The sequence below is a fragment of the Triplophysa rosa genome, linkage group LG23 (genome assembly GCF_024868665.1).
Source record: "Triplophysa rosa linkage group LG23, Trosa_1v2, whole genome shotgun sequence".
Classification (NCBI taxonomy): Eukaryota; Metazoa; Chordata; class Actinopteri; order Cypriniformes; family Nemacheilidae; genus Triplophysa; species Triplophysa rosa.
In genome coordinates this window covers 2008830-2023729 of record NC_079912.1, presented here as the reverse complement: position 1 = coordinate 2023729, position 14900 = coordinate 2008830, and the positions used below count along the sequence as shown (strand labels likewise).

Below are 14900 nucleotides of genomic sequence, written 5' to 3'. Positions count from 1 at the left end.
CAGAGTTACAAATGATCTGCTATTGGCGTCTGACCGAGGTTGTATCTCGTTATTGGTGCTGCTAGACCTTAGTGCTGCATTCGATACCATTGACCACAGCACACTCCTACATAGACTCGAAAATTATGTCGGCATTAAGGGAATAGCTTTGAAATGGTTTAAATCTTATTTATCCGACCGTTTTCAATTTGTAGCAATAAACAATGAGGTGTCACGCAAATCGCAAGTCCAGTACGGTGTACCACAGGGCTCAGTCTTAGGGCCTCTGCTCTTCGCATTATACATGCTACCTCTAGGAGATATAATAAAGCGACACGGAGTTAGCTTTCACTGTTATGCTGATGATACTCAACTTTATATTTCCTCGAAGCCTCATGAAACACAGCAGTTCCATCGAATAATGGAATGCATAGTCGATATAAAAAACTGGATGAGTAACAACTTTTTATTACTGAACTCGGACAAAACGGAAGTGTTACTTATTGGACCGAAAACTGCTATAAGTAACAACCAAGAATACTGTTTAACTATTGACGGATGTTCCATAAAACCCTCGTCGTCAGCAAAGAATCTTGGCGTTCTATTCGATAGTAATCTGTCATTTGAGAGCCACGTCGCCAACACCTGTAAAATTGCGTTTTTCCATCTTAAGAATATATCTAAACTACGTCATATGCTGTCAATCTCAGATGCAGAGAAGTTAATTCATGCATTCATGACATCAAGACTAGATTACTGTAATGCACTGTTAGGTGGTTGCCCTGCAGGCTTATTACAAAAACTCCAATTGGTCCAAAACGCGGCAGCTCGAGTTCTTACACGTACAAAAAAGTATGAACATATTAGCCCGGTTCTGTCAACCTTGCACTGGTTACCTATAAAGCATCGCGTTAACTTTAAAATCTTGCTTATTACCTATAAAGCCTTACATGGTTTAGCTCCTCAGTACTTGAATGAACTCCTTTTGTATTACAGTCCTTCACGTGCATTACGCTCTCAGGCGTCCTGTCAGTTGGTAATACCTAGAATTTCAAAATCAAGTGCAGGTGGTAGATCCTTTTCCTATCTAGCGCCTAAACTTTGGAATAGTCTTCCCTGCACTGTCCGGGAGGCAGACACACTCTGTCAGTTTAAATCTAGACTAAAGACGCATCTTTTTAATCTTGCATACACTACTCTTCCATAATATAAATCTTCTGAGGGTTTAGGCTGCATTAGTTAGATCAACCGGAACCAAAAACACAACTGATGTACTTGTTGCATCAAAGAGTACAGAACAGTACTCTACTCTCAGCCAGTCTTGTCTCATTGTTCCAAGGTTACCACAGCGAGCAGGATGCAGTTCATGGCCTGACCTGATGGTAGAGTGGAGAATGGGAAGTGGGGACCTGACAAGAGCTGAGATGATAGAGCTGGATAAAGAAGGACGCGGTCTCTTGACATGTCTTCACCACAAAACTTCAAATGCTATTAGATTATTAATGATAATCTTAAACTACAATTTATTTTATTATTAAGTTTATTTATTTTATTTAGCCTTGTTGTGCAAGTTCTCTGGAGCTTGTGCAGAGGCAGCAGCTTTTGCCAGAGGGGAACTGGAATCCCCTGGTTGGGCCTGGGTTCTCCTGAGGTTTTTTTTCTCGATTAGAGTTTTGGGTTCCTCGCCACCGTTTGCATACTGTTTTTGCACTATCTGCCTGACCGGGGGGGCTGCTTTAGAATTTTAAAGTTTTACTTAATTAATATTGCATATAGGAATTTATAGTCTGTTATATTTGACCTGTGCTTCTCTCTCCTTTATCCTAAATGTGTGCTCTCACTGAGTGTGTGTGTGTGTGCGTACTTGTCTGTGTACGTGCGTGTGTGTGTGTGTGTTGTGTGTGTGTGCGTGCGCATCCGTGTGTGTGTGTGTGTCTCTATGTCTATGTGTGTTAGTACGTGTGCATATTGTGTGTGTGGAGTGTTTTGTATGTGGGTATGTCTGTCTTCTGTGTTTTCAACCTTTTCTTGTTTTTGCAGGTACAACTTTAATTATTTTGCTTATAGTCAATATGTCTCATGTACAGCTGCTTTGTAACAATGAAAATTGTAAAAGCGCTATATAAATAAAGTTGAGTTGAGTTGATTCAGTGAGTACTATAAGCCATAATCAAATCTTAACAGCAAAGAAATTGAACTAATAAATAAAAGCTGAGTGAATAAATACAGAATCAATCCATGAAATACACAAACTGTCGTAACAGACAAGCTGCTGTCTGGTACAAAATATAATCCAGTAACACTTCAGGTATTGATGTACTGCATTCAGTGATGTCATCATTTGACATGGCAGTGACCTCAGCCTCATTTGTTTAGTGGGCTTGGGCCAAAAATGACCTTTTTAAATAAAAAACGAACATAAACTCCTGAATATATCCTCAATGCTTTTTACGACATGTAATACAGGGTCACATGACTAGAAACATTGGCACTGAAAATGAACTAATAAGCAAACTACTGAGAAATTTGTGTTGAATATTGTCATATCTGCATATCTTCCGGGATTTAAGAAGATAAGTTATGTAAAAACCCAGAGTAAATTTGCAGAAGAAAGTCATATTGATATCACAAGGATGAGTAAATAAGGATTTTTACGATTCTCTGATCTGTTTTATTTAAGCATTTTCTCTTCTACGTCCAGCGACAGCGTTTTCTGTGGTACGTCTCTAAATCTGAAAAGAATTCGTCTGAGTCGTTATCAGAGGTGGAGTCAGGCAAAAATGGGGTGTGTCCTGGTACACTGGAGGCGGGGCAGAGATTGCATGACTCAGGGATTGGATAAGAACTGGGGCCATTTACACAGAGATGAGGCAGACGAGTGTCACAGCATTGACAGACAGCAGATACGTGATGATGGGTTGGGTCACACAGGGAGGTGTGGTCAGAGACGAGGGCGGGGCGACAGCAGAGGGCGTGGTCAGAGGGTGAGGAGGTATCGCGGTAACAGCAAACATCCATTACGGAGGCGGAGTCTTGATGAGATGTAGAATCACGGTAAAACTCATCTTTACTGTGGTAAGAACCAGGGTTATCAGAGACAGAACTGCTAATAAAGTCACGGTCTGCAGGAGTGTGGGAAAGAACGGGGCTTGTGCATTGGTCTGTGCAGTCGTCATTTTCTGTCTGCGTAGCTTTGTCTTTCCTGTCTGCGCAGCCGAGGCTCAGCACCCATCCCAGCTGGTTAAACAGCAGCAGACGCAGACCCGGGGGTAACGGCAGCATACGCAGAGTGTCTGCACAGTCGGGCAGCATGTTGCGCAGCTGTGTGCAGCACAGATACTGTAAGGTGGTGGGTGTTGAGTGCGAGCGGATCAGTTTCATGCTGCTCTTGGCTGCAGTTGAACACACCATCGGATAAAGATGCTTGTTCTGCAAATGTGTGGCTGCAACACCTGACAGAAAGAAAAGAGGAGAAAGAAAGTTAGAAGGTCTGATGATAGTGACGATGAGACCGATCAAAACTGGAATTTCTGGTTTTTAACAGATACCATCTTTCCTGCGTGTCTTACCAATGCATCGGCGGTTCTTGTAGAAGCCAAGCGTGCCGTGCCAGGTGTCCAGGTGAACCCCAATGATAGAACCTTGACCAAAGCGTGAGGAGAAGTTCACCTTTGACCCATTATGGTGGAGCTGACCTAAACCACAATGAATGCAAGTGAAGAAATGCACAAACACACAGAACAATGTAAACCTATGCTGCAAAAATTGCATTTGTTCTATTTAGGGTCACATGACCTCTGAACCCACCTGTGTATGACAGACCCCAGCTGTCTTCATCTGTGCCCAGCATACCGCAGAAACTGTGTCTGAACTGATCCAGATTCACTTCTGATGTACCGATACCAACCATCTGCTCATAAAACACACACACAACATAAAATTACTTTGAAAAAAGCATGTTAAGACTTAATTGTATGACTAGTTTAGTAACTGAACATTAACTAATCACCATATCTGTTCCATAGACAGGTGATGTCATTTTAATCTCCCAGAAATGCTGTCCATCACTGAGCGCTCGAGAGCCCCTGACGGCGGCCGTTCCACAGCTGTACTCTGAATGAAAGCTCACCATCCGGTCAGAGCAGCTCAGATACGCTCCGGAGGATTTACTTTCCTTATCCCACACCCAATCACATCCTTCAGCACAATAACAAACAAACACAATATATACAGTATATACACTGACCTAAATTATAAATGCAACACTTTTGTTTTTGCCCCCATTTTTCATGAGCTGAACTCAAAGACTTTTTCTATGTACACAAAAGGCCTATTTCTCTGAAATATGGTTCACAAATCTGTCTAAATCTGTGTTACTGAGCACTTCTCCTTTGCCCAGATAATCCATCCACCTCCCAGGTGTGGCATATCAAGATGCTGATTAGACAGCATGATTATTGCACAGGTGTGCCTTAGGCTGGCCACAATAAAAGGCCACTCTAAAGTATCTGGTGTCACCACCATTTGCCTCACGCAGTGCAACACATCTCCTTCACATAGAGTTGATCAGGTTGTTGATTGTGGCCTGTGGAATGTTGGTCCACTTCTCTTCAATGGCTGTGCGAAGTTGCTGGATATTGGCAGGAACTGGAACACGCTGTCGTATACGCCGATCCAGAGCATCCCAAACATGCTCAATGGGTGACATGTCCGGTGAGTGTGCTGGCCATGCAAGAACTGGGATGTTTTCAGCTTCCAGGAATTGTGTACAGATCCTTGCAACATGGGGCCGTGCATTATCATGCTGCAACATGAGGTGATGGTCGTGGATGAATGGCACAACAATGGGCCTCAGGATCTCGTCACGGTATCTCTGTGCATTCAAAATGCCATCAATAAAATGCACCTGTGTTCGTTGTCCATAACATAGGCCTGCCCATACCATAACCCCACCTCCACCATGGGCCACTCGATCCACAACATTGATATCAGCAAACCGCTCACCCACACGACGCCATACACACTGTCTGCCATCTGCCCTGTACAGTGAAAACCGGGATTCATCCGTGAAGAGAACACCTCTCCAAAGTGCCAGATGCCATCGAATGTGAGCATTTGCCCACTCAAGTCGGTTACGACGACGAACTGCAGTCAGGTCGAGACCCTGATGAGGACGACAAGCATGCAGATGAGCTTCCCTGAGATGGTTTCTGACAGTTTGTGCAGAAATTCTTTGGTTATGCAAACCGATTGTTGCAGCAGCTGTCCGGGTGGCTGGTCTCAGATGATCTTGGAGTTGAAGATGCTGGATGTGGAGGTCCTGGGCTGGTGTCGTTACACGAGGTCTGCGGATGTGAGGCCGGTTGGATGTACTGCCAAATTCTCTGACATGCCTTTGGAGACGGCTTATGGTAGAGAAATGAACATTCAATTCACGGGCAACAGCTCTGGTGGACATTCCTGCAGTCAGCATGCCAATTGCACGCTCCATCAAAACTTGCGACATCTGTGGCATTGTGCTGTGTGATAAAACTGCACATTTTAGAGTGGCCTTTTATTGTGGCCAGCCTAAGGCACACCTGTGCAATAATATAATCAGCATCTTGATATGCCACACCTGTGAGGTGGATGGATTATCTCGGCAAAGGAGAAGTGCTCACTAACACAGACAGCTTTTAGACAGATTTGTGAACAATATTTGAAAGAAATAGGCCTTTTGTGTATATAGAAAAAGTCTTAGATCTATGAGTTCAGCTCATGAAAAATGGGGGCAAAAACAAAAGTGTTACGTTTATAATTTTGGTCAGTGTATATATAGTTAAAACAATATAATCAATATTCGTTTTAATATAAACCTTTTTAGTTTAAATTTCTATTACATTTTGAGAAATGTTATTATTTGCAATAAATTAAATATGCACAAATTTAAATATGAAATGGTATGTGGGAAATTCCAGTGTTATGGATGTGACATAAAAACACTCAGAGAATGTGTTTGTTACCAATATACTGAACCATTTGTTTATATTTTACTGAAGCCTTGTTGATAGAGTTTAAACATCAGAAAAATGTCAGTCTATGCAATTTTTCTATTATTAAAAAGGGAAATAAACATGCGTCATGAATGGAATGTACAAGGTTTTTGGGAGACAACAAACCTTTTAGGATTTCTGTGAATTATAATGCACAAACCTGAAGCAATTATACACAACAAATGCAGAAGGGATGCCTCTTCACAGAAAACAAAATAGTTTGTGCCCATCCATGAGAAATATGTACCGTTATGGATGTGACAATCCTGGGTATTTGAACCAGCAAATGTTGATATCTGTGCTGTTAGTATATTAAAAAAAACTGGTAAAAGCTAGATTTTTTTCATGGTGAGGGTGACATTTTCACGGAATTGCCCATGTCAATAGATTCCATCAATACAATATTTTTTTCACCTTGTTCGTCCTCTCCACAGGTGCAGATGTTGGGATTGATGTGGTTGTCTGAGTTGAGTTCAGTTTGAGCTGGACACTGGCAGAATGACTCGCCCGTCACGGGCACCACAGGTGGCATTTCAGCTGGCACACACACCGTTACTGCCTCGTACCCTCCAGAAACCTCCGTCTCTGACTGACACACAAACACAAGACAGGTTACAGCTCACACATTCTCACATACAAACAATACATTTAAGATTGACAGTATTTACTTATTTACAGAAGTACTGGGAGACACGTGTTAAAATCTCTGATGTTAATGTAATGTAAAGCTCACACCTGTTATGTAAGGGATAATGTACAGGCAGCCGGTATCGCAGAAATAACTGTGTAATCACACTGAAGGGGCTTATTTTGCGATAACAGCCAGCTGCTTGTACATTATCCCGGTTATTACACGGCTAGTAGTTGGAACATGAGAAAAAACTGGACATGAAATGTGAATTTGAAATATTTTATTAGTTCATTTTTACCAAATGCAGACCTGCCGCGAGGAAAAGCCGTTTACTTTTAGTTTTAAGGTAAGAAATGACGTTCAAATGTCACGAACAGGCAACTTGGTTTTAATCATTTGTACATATAATGTCATATATGTTATTAAAAGACATATTTATATTTAATTTGTCAAAACAACCTGTCAAAATGACTTGCTGCATCCGGGTTACCATGTGTTATTAGTTTCGAGAGGTTGTTATCTGGGAATAACGAACCTGCAAATGTCGCGACTGGCCAATCAGAATCAAGCGTTCCAACGAGCCATGTAATAACTTAAAATAAACTCAACACGTGACGACAAAGTAACACACTCACGTGCACCTGTGCTCTAACAACTTCTGGTTTCTCTTCGAAGTTGGGTGTTGCTTCTGCACCACTTTCACCAACAACATACTTATTCCAAGACATTCCTGAAATACAAAATGAATCCTGTGGGATTATTATTTCAGCTTCTTTGCTTAGGTTTAGTTTAAAGACAAACTACACACAACAGACTTGAAAATGAACTTTGTCTTTCTCTGACTGAGCTGTGCTGAAAGCGTAGCCTACTTCAGATTGCTCCATATGTCACGACTGACTCTCTGAGGCTATACAATTACAATCCTGAGTCACCTGCTCAGATCAATCTCATATTTACACGCTCTCTGTTATCAAAACAACCCAGAAGAATGTAATAACATACACAAACATCAGTAGACCAGGATGGTAAAGCGTAAACACACACACAACTTGAACACACATGCTTTATAACACACATTCAGTATTTTCATATAAGTGATATTTCTTAGGTTCACATTGTGTGTTGAATGTTTCTGTATTTCAGAAATGTGTGTATAATTGGATTTAAAGCCTGTTGTACATGCGACAGCAGCAGGTGTTCACTAATTGATGGATAATGTGAATCCAACGCAAGATTCCTGCCCCGATTACCTCCAGCAGCCCAGAGCCGACCAACTGACCCATCTACAACAGCAGCCAGTCTTCATCCTTTATTCAAACACATCTTTATTGAAGATTGATCAAAGATTCTGTATGCATGCTGTAGCTGGAGAACTTGGACTGTACAAAAATTAAAGAGGCAAAAAAAATGCACATGCACAAAGCTTTTAGCTCAGAAAATCACTGCTGTAGTAAAAACAGATGGAGGACCAGTAAAATATTAACAACTGATTACATTATAGTCAATGCATGGATTTTCTGCATTTTAGAAATAAACCCATTTTTATGATAGTTTCCAATTTCTGTGTTTTCTTATTTTACTTGAATGGTTTAGTCAAACCTCAAACAGCCCCTTCAAGCATCACATTTGGACACTGCTGTATACTGGGATTTCCTGCTTTCCTTGCGCCCCATGAAGATGTGTAGGCCTATTTCGTAGGCCTATTTCTGGAAAATGCTATGGTGCAATACATTTAAACAAGATTTTCATTACACTAACACCAGCACTTTTCCAGTCCAAACAGCATATTCATTACAACCAAGATTACGAAAGACAGTAACGTGATGGCAAAGGTAACTTAATTCTCTAATCTCAGCCTGTAAATAAAAGGTTAAACGCTCTACTGTTCGCAAGTTGCTTTGGATAAAATTTGCTAAATTAAAAAATATATATGTAAATAATAGATCAATTGCTTCTGCTGTTATTATGTGCAGATCAACTATATACAGTAGAATGCCTATCACAACACCCATCATTTCAGTATGAATTAACACAGAAAATTACCTAAAATAATCTTTTAAAAGTAACAACAAAATAATAGAGTATAGTTACGTATGTAGACTTCTATAACCACTGATACATACACATACACATACACATGAGAAACACTGGAAAACCTTTAAAAAAATAAATAAACATATAAACTCAAATACCTTGTTAAAATGTAAACTTTACTTCTGTCGTCTTACACACACGTTCCCATCAGGATCTGTAAGTGATATATGACAGGTATGTATCAACGCTGTGACCTACATACACACTAAACACAACACAGCGCACCGCACCGTTATGTTACGAATTACACTATTGCGAAGGCACGGCTCATGAATATTAATTAGGGTTAGACGTAACCTACGTAATTACTATGCCCGACCCATTCCGTCGTCATAGTAGAATTTGAAGTTTGGCAGACGGGACGGGTCGGTCTGTCTATCATCCTCATTAAAGTCTGCAGTAAGGATCAGACAGCGCTGGCTTTCCTTCAACGACAGTTTAATCGACACATTAACTGACCTACAGTACAACATAAACACGATACGATCACATGTCCCAAAATATGCGAATATATTTCAAACCGTAACTACAGACACTTGACATAAAGCGAAACATAGTCATGCCCTACTCACTTTGAAGGGCCCTTGAAGTAGACATTCTTGAGAGCGAATAAAAACCACTGTGGCGTTCCTTCCCTCGAGGGCGCAAAAACGCCGTTCGTAAACCGCCCATAATAAGTATGTTTTTAAAATATATATATAAATATCATAAAAATAAAGATAACTAAAATCACCTATGTACTATTCGCTGGTTGGGTTTGCGCTCTTGTGTCTGATTGGTAGCGTTCAATCATGGGCGGGATCTACATCATGACGTTTCACATTGCGGAAGTAAAAATGACCAACATGGACAGCAGCGGTGAGTGCGATCTGCGGGACTTTATTAAAGTTTAAATGCAATGCCATCGAAGTCACTTTTTAAGCAGCCTTAAATTAAATTAGTCATAAATGCATCATAATAAACAATACATTTAATGTCAAACAAACCTTTTAAACGTGGAACGTACTGTGGTAATTTGGTAATGTTTTGGATGCAATTGTAACGTATTCATTCAAGTTAAGTTAAAGAACAATTAAGTAAACATAATTTAGTAACACATGCAAATACATCTGAATAAATGATATGCCATCAAATATTTTAAATATGCCATGATATAACCCTCGTATTTTTGGATGAAGTGTTAGAATGAAAGAAAGGAACGTCTCTAGTTACCTGAGCCTGTTGAATGATAACAGTGTTCAACGTCACATGAGCTTCTGTATCTCTGTTAGAGCCAGGAAGTCTGGATCAGGTGAAGCACGTGGTTCTGGTTTTGTCTGGTAAAGGTGGAGTGGGTAAAAGCACCATTACTACTGAACTTGCCCTGGCGCTCAGACATTCAGGACATAAGGTAAATACACCATCATCCTGTCCTGTTCTCTCATAATGTCTCTTTACATGTGATTGGATAAGTGTGTGTTTCAGGTTGGTATCCTGGATGTGGATTTGTGTGGACCCAGTATACCACGGATGCTGAGCGTTGGAAAGCCGGAGGTACATCAGTGTGACGCGGGGTGGGTGCCGGTATATGCAGACCCACAACAGCAGCTGGCACTCATGTCCATCGGCTTCCTAATGGAGGATCCTGATGAGGCCGTCGTGTGGAGGGGACCTAAGAAGACAGGTGTGAACTTTGACTTTAACCCACAGTAGCTTTCCTGTAGCTCAGTGGTTAGAGCATGGCGTTGGTCATGGGTACGATCCCAGGGATTGCACATACTTAGAAACAAGTGTATAGTATAATGCATGGGCTGCAGCTATCGATTATTTTAGTAATCGAGTATTCTACTGATTTTCCATTGATTAATCGGGTATTCGGATAATAAGTACTTTTTCTTTATTAAAGAGCAATACTAAATATACAAGAGAAAATAAGACAGGTCTCTTAAAATGAACAACTAATTTGTTTCCTTTTTAGAAAAAATAATATATTTATTGCTGAAATTGCATACATTAATATCTGTTAAAACTAAACCCATTTAGTACATTCCATTGCCATATTACATTCAAAATGCAATATAGGCCTAATACTAATGTATAAATAAGAAACATTAATAAAAATAGAAAGAATAATTTCAAAGGTAAACAACTAACTTAAGCTTATGCATTTAGTCTATCTAAATTAGTTTGTTTATTTTTTACTATAAAATAGTAATATATTTGTCCACATAAAAATACAGCGTTAACAGGACTTTTATTTTGGCAGGTCGTCGGAAGACGCTTATTTTTTAGTGTGTTAGCTTCACTCAGAAAAACGTTCTGAAATAAAATCTCAGAGCAACTCTGGAGATGAAGTTCATGTCCTCATAAAGCGCAGACTAATTCATGAGCATCACGCGTGTAGCACGTTAAACTGTGCAGTTCATTCACACAGACAGATGACGTGTGAATAACATGATTCGGCATCCACTAACGTTAGTCCGAATCTAGTTTTATGGACTCAACGCAGCCGGAAAACAAGTTTCACTCGCAAGATAGACTAAAACTTAGTAAAATAGCTGTTCACCATTTCAATAAGCTATCACTTATTTATCAGCATGAGAAATACGTGTGAACAGACTAAAATGCGTGTGAATGCGTGAGACTTGAGAGCCTGTAACATGAACAGAGTTTAGCGGGCTGTGCGTCAGTAATAACGGTCCGTGGGGAAACGCAGTGCTGCGTGTGTACTGTAGTTAAATGGATTAAACGAGGCAAAAATTGCCTCGATGATTATTTGTATTCGAGTTACTCGAGGAATCGTTTCAGCCCTATGTAATGCGATGTAAGTCGCTTTGGATAAAAGTGTCTGCCAAATGCGTACATGTAATGTAATGTAACCTCTCACCTGTAGGAAGATGTGCCTCAAGTCATCTGTAACAAAGTATTTCTCATTTTTTGTCAGCTCTGATTGGGCAGTTTGTGAGTGATGTGGCGTGGGGTGAATTAGACGTGCTGTTAGTGGACACACCTCCGGGAACATCAGACGAACACTTGGCTGTGCTTGAGAACCTGCGCAAACACAAAGTGGACGGAGCCGTGCTGGTCACTACACCACAGGTAAACACACACCGTCTCTGCTGTACCTGTACCTCAAACCTCTTATGTGCTGAACGACAAAAAACACACGTCACGTGAACAGAAATGTTGTGTCAGGCAGTGTCTACAGGTGACGTGAGGCGTGAGATCACCTTCTGTAAGAAGACAGATGTGAAGATTCTTGGCATCGTGGAGAACATGAGCGGCTTTGTGTGTCCACACTGCTCTGTGAGTTTAATACCCACATACTGCTTTAATACTCTAATGTTGATTTTAACATCACACTTATATGTTTGTGTGACTTTAGGAGTGCAGTAATATCTTTTCCAAAGGTGGAGGTGAGGAACTGGCCAAACTCACAGGATCTGTGTTTCTAGGTAGGTAAAATGTGGTTTGGTTAACACTTTAACTTGTGTTATTCCAGTGTTCACCACTAGGTGACATCACTAGTGCACATCATCTGCAGAAACCCACCTGCTTATGAGTCTCATAGACTGTATACAGGTGCTGGTCATATAATTAGAATATCATCAAAAAGGGAAACTTGTATATTATATTCATTCATTACACACAGACTGATATATTTCAAATGTTTATTTCTTTTAATTTGATGATTATAACTGACAACTAATGAAAATCCCAAATTCAGTATCTCAGAAAATTAGAATATTACTTAAGACCAATACAAAGAAATGATTTTTAGAAATCTTGGCCAACTGAAAAGTATGAAGATGAAAAGTATGAGCATGTACAGCACTCAATACTTAGTTGGGGCTCCTTTTGCCTGAATTACTGCAGCAATGCGGCGTGGCATGGAGTCGATCAGTCTGTGGCACTGCTCAGGTGTTATGAGAGCCCAGGTTGCTCTGATAGTGGCCTTCAGCTCTTCTGCATTGTTGGGTCTGGCATATCGCATCTTCCACTTCACAATACCCCATAGATTTTCTATGGGGTTAAGGTCAGGCGAGTTTGCTGGCCAATTAAGAACAGGGATACCATGGTCCTTAAACCAGGTACTGGTAGCTTTGGCACTGTGTGCAGGTGCCAAGTCCTGTTGGAAAATGAAATCTGCATCTCCATAAAGTTGGTCAGCAGCAGGAAGCATCAGAAGCGTCTCGCCTGGGCTAAAGACAAAAAGGACTGGACTGCTGCTGAGTGGTCCAAAGTTATGTTCTCTGATGAAAGTAAATTTTGCATTTCCTTTGGAAATCAGGGTCCCAGAGTCTGGAGGAAGAGAGGAGAGGCACAGAATCCACGTTGCTTGAGGTCCAGTGTAAAGTTTCCACAGTCAGTGATGGTTTGGGGTGCCATGTCATCTGCTGGTGTTGGTCCACTGTGTTTTCTGAGGTCCAAGGTCAACGCAGCCGTATACCAGGAAGTTTTAGAGCACTTCATGCTTCCTGCTGCTGACCAACTTTATGGAGATGCAGATTTCATTTTCCAACAGGACTTGGCACCTGCACACAGTGCCAAAGCTACCAGTACCTGGTTTAAGGACCATGGTATCCCTGTTCTTAATTGGCCAGCAAACTCGCCTGACCTTAACCCCATAGAAAATCTATGGGGTATTGTGAAGAGGAAGATGCGATATGCCAGACCCAACAATGCAGAAGAGCTGAAGGCCACTATCAGAGCAACCTGGGCTCTCATAACACCTGAGCAGTGCCACAGACTGATCCACTCCATGCCACGCCGCATTGCTGCAGTAATTCAGGCAAAAGGAGCCCCAACTAAGTATTGAGTGCTGTACATGCTCATACTTTTCATGTTCATACTTTTCAGTTGGCCAAGATTTCTAAAAATCCTTTCTTTGTATTGGTCTTAATATTCTAATTTTCTGAGATACTGAATTTGGGATTTTCATTAGTTGTCAGTTATAATCTTTATTTTAATATATATATATTTTTTATATATTTTTTTTTGTGTAATGAATGAATATAATATACAAGTTTCCCTTTTTGAATGGAATTAGTGAAATAAATCAACTTTTTGATGATATTCTAATTATATGACCAGCACCTGTATATAAAGATAGATATATGAGTTCATGAGCACAGGGTGGAGTATCTACAGTTTGGTTTTGTCATGACTGAATGAAGATGCTGAAAGTGTGTGTTTGTGTAGGCTCAGTACCGCTGGACCCGTTATTGACAGCAAGTTTAGAAGAGGGCCGAGACTTCCTGCAGGCTTTCCCACAAAGCAGCACATACACGGCCATCAGTGATATAGCAAAGACTCTCCTGAGCAGCCTGGAGTCCTGAGACAACACTGTAAACACAACACGTGACACGTTCAGTCGAGTCCATCATGTCTGATGTGTTACAGTGTTCTGTTCAGTGTTTGGTTCTGTTAATAAACAACAGCATATTTTTGTTTTTCATTTGCGAATGAAAAGTTACACAGCAGAACAGACGTCTGCTTAGTGTCTGGACATTTCTAAGCTGTAAAATTATGTATCTGTCAGTTTTGCGATTGTGAAAAAATTATTTGTATTAATAATACAATGCGTTATATTTGTGCAACTTTCAAATAAAAATGAAGTATTTACCTTCTGGATGACCTTGTTGTTCATGCTGACGGATTCACAGAGATGATAATGCATTCAAGGTCATGCTATATTTGAACGTAGTTGTGGTTTTAGGCTTTTGCAAAATCATTACTACAAAAAAATATTAAAGGAACAGTTCACCGTTTACCCTGTGGTTAAAAACCTGTTACTCTTTCGTCAGAAAAGATATTTTGAGAAATGTTCATACAATGGAAGTCAATGGGGTTACGTGTTGTCAACATTCTTCAAATATTTTCTTCTGTGTTCTGCACAAGAAACAAACTCATACAGGTTTAGAATGATATGAGGATTAATAAATGACATTTTTATTTCCGGGTGAAGAAAATAGGTCAATAGGTCAGCACAATAATAACAGGTGTTTCATGTCACAGCTGTTCTATACGACATACAGTAACAGAGCTGTAATGTTATATCAACTATGTAGCATCCTAAACTAAAACTGTCCATTTTATCTGAATTAGAAACTACATTCTATTCTTCTGTCCTAAATAAACTACTGTATGTTTAATGTGTAATTCAGTTGCTGTTGAGTGACAGG

General features: G+C 40.3%; 2 protein-coding genes across 7 annotated transcripts; one reads left to right on the top strand and one right to left on the bottom strand.

Moving 5' to 3' along the window:
* Window positions 1–1142: 1142 nt before the first annotated feature.
* Window positions 1143–9325, bottom strand: spsb3b (splA/ryanodine receptor domain and SOCS box containing 3b). 6 transcript variants are annotated; one of them, XM_057322118.1, is made up of 8 exons: window positions 9309–9325; window positions 8835–8890; window positions 7278–7372; window positions 6426–6600; window positions 3989–4176; window positions 3787–3889; window positions 3549–3674; window positions 1143–3431 (listed from the first exon to the last, which is right to left on the bottom strand). In XM_057322118.1, exons 3-8 carry the CDS (start codon window positions 7368–7370, stop codon window positions 2671–2673), a joined length of 1446 nt encoding a protein of 481 aa, XP_057178101.1. In that variant the 5' UTR covers window positions 7371–7372; window positions 8835–8890; window positions 9309–9325; the 3' UTR covers window positions 1143–2670. The 6 variants fall into 6 exon arrangements, with proteins under 6 accessions (XP_057178101.1, XP_057178097.1, XP_057178098.1 ...); XM_057322114.1 differs by lacking the exon at window positions 9309–9325 and having other exon boundaries at window positions 7893–8958; XM_057322115.1 differs by lacking the exon at window positions 9309–9325 and having other exon boundaries at window positions 7278–8021; window positions 8242–8958.
* Window positions 9326–9546: 221 nt separating this feature from the next.
* Window positions 9547–14342, top strand: nubp2 (nucleotide binding protein 2 (MinD homolog, E. coli)). The gene is made up of 7 exons (XM_057322147.1): window positions 9547–9594; window positions 10008–10126; window positions 10201–10399; window positions 11660–11814; window positions 11911–12021; window positions 12101–12170; window positions 13918–14342. Exons 1-7 carry the CDS (start codon window positions 9573–9575, stop codon window positions 14052–14054), a joined length of 813 nt encoding a protein of 270 aa, XP_057178130.1. The 5' UTR covers window positions 9547–9572; the 3' UTR covers window positions 14055–14342.
* Window positions 14343–14900: the final 558 nt, after the last annotated feature.

Excerpts from the sequence above, each read along its gene's own strand:
- nubp2 (XM_057322147.1), top strand. The coding sequence starts at position 9,573 with ATGACCAACATGGACAGCAGCG. Across the intron at positions 10,127-10,200 it reads TCAGACATTCAGGACATAAG|GTTGGTATCCTGGATGTGGA; the intron begins GTAAATACACCA and ends TGTGTGTTTCAG. Across the intron at positions 12,171-13,917 it reads CACAGGATCTGTGTTTCTAG|GCTCAGTACCGCTGGACCCG; the intron begins GTAGGTAAAATG and ends GTGTTTGTGTAG.
- spsb3b (XM_057322118.1), bottom strand. The coding sequence starts at position 7,370 with ATGTCTTGGAATAAGTATGTTGTTGGTGAAAGTGGTGCAGAAGCAACA. Across the intron at positions 3,890-3,988 it reads CTGTCTATGGAACAGATATG|ATGGTTGGTATCGGTACATC; the intron begins GTGATTAGTTAA and ends TTTTATGAGCAG. Across the intron at positions 3,432-3,548 it reads CAAGAACCGCCGATGCATTG|GTGTTGCAGCCACACATTTG; the intron begins GTAAGACACGCA and ends TCTTTCTGTCAG.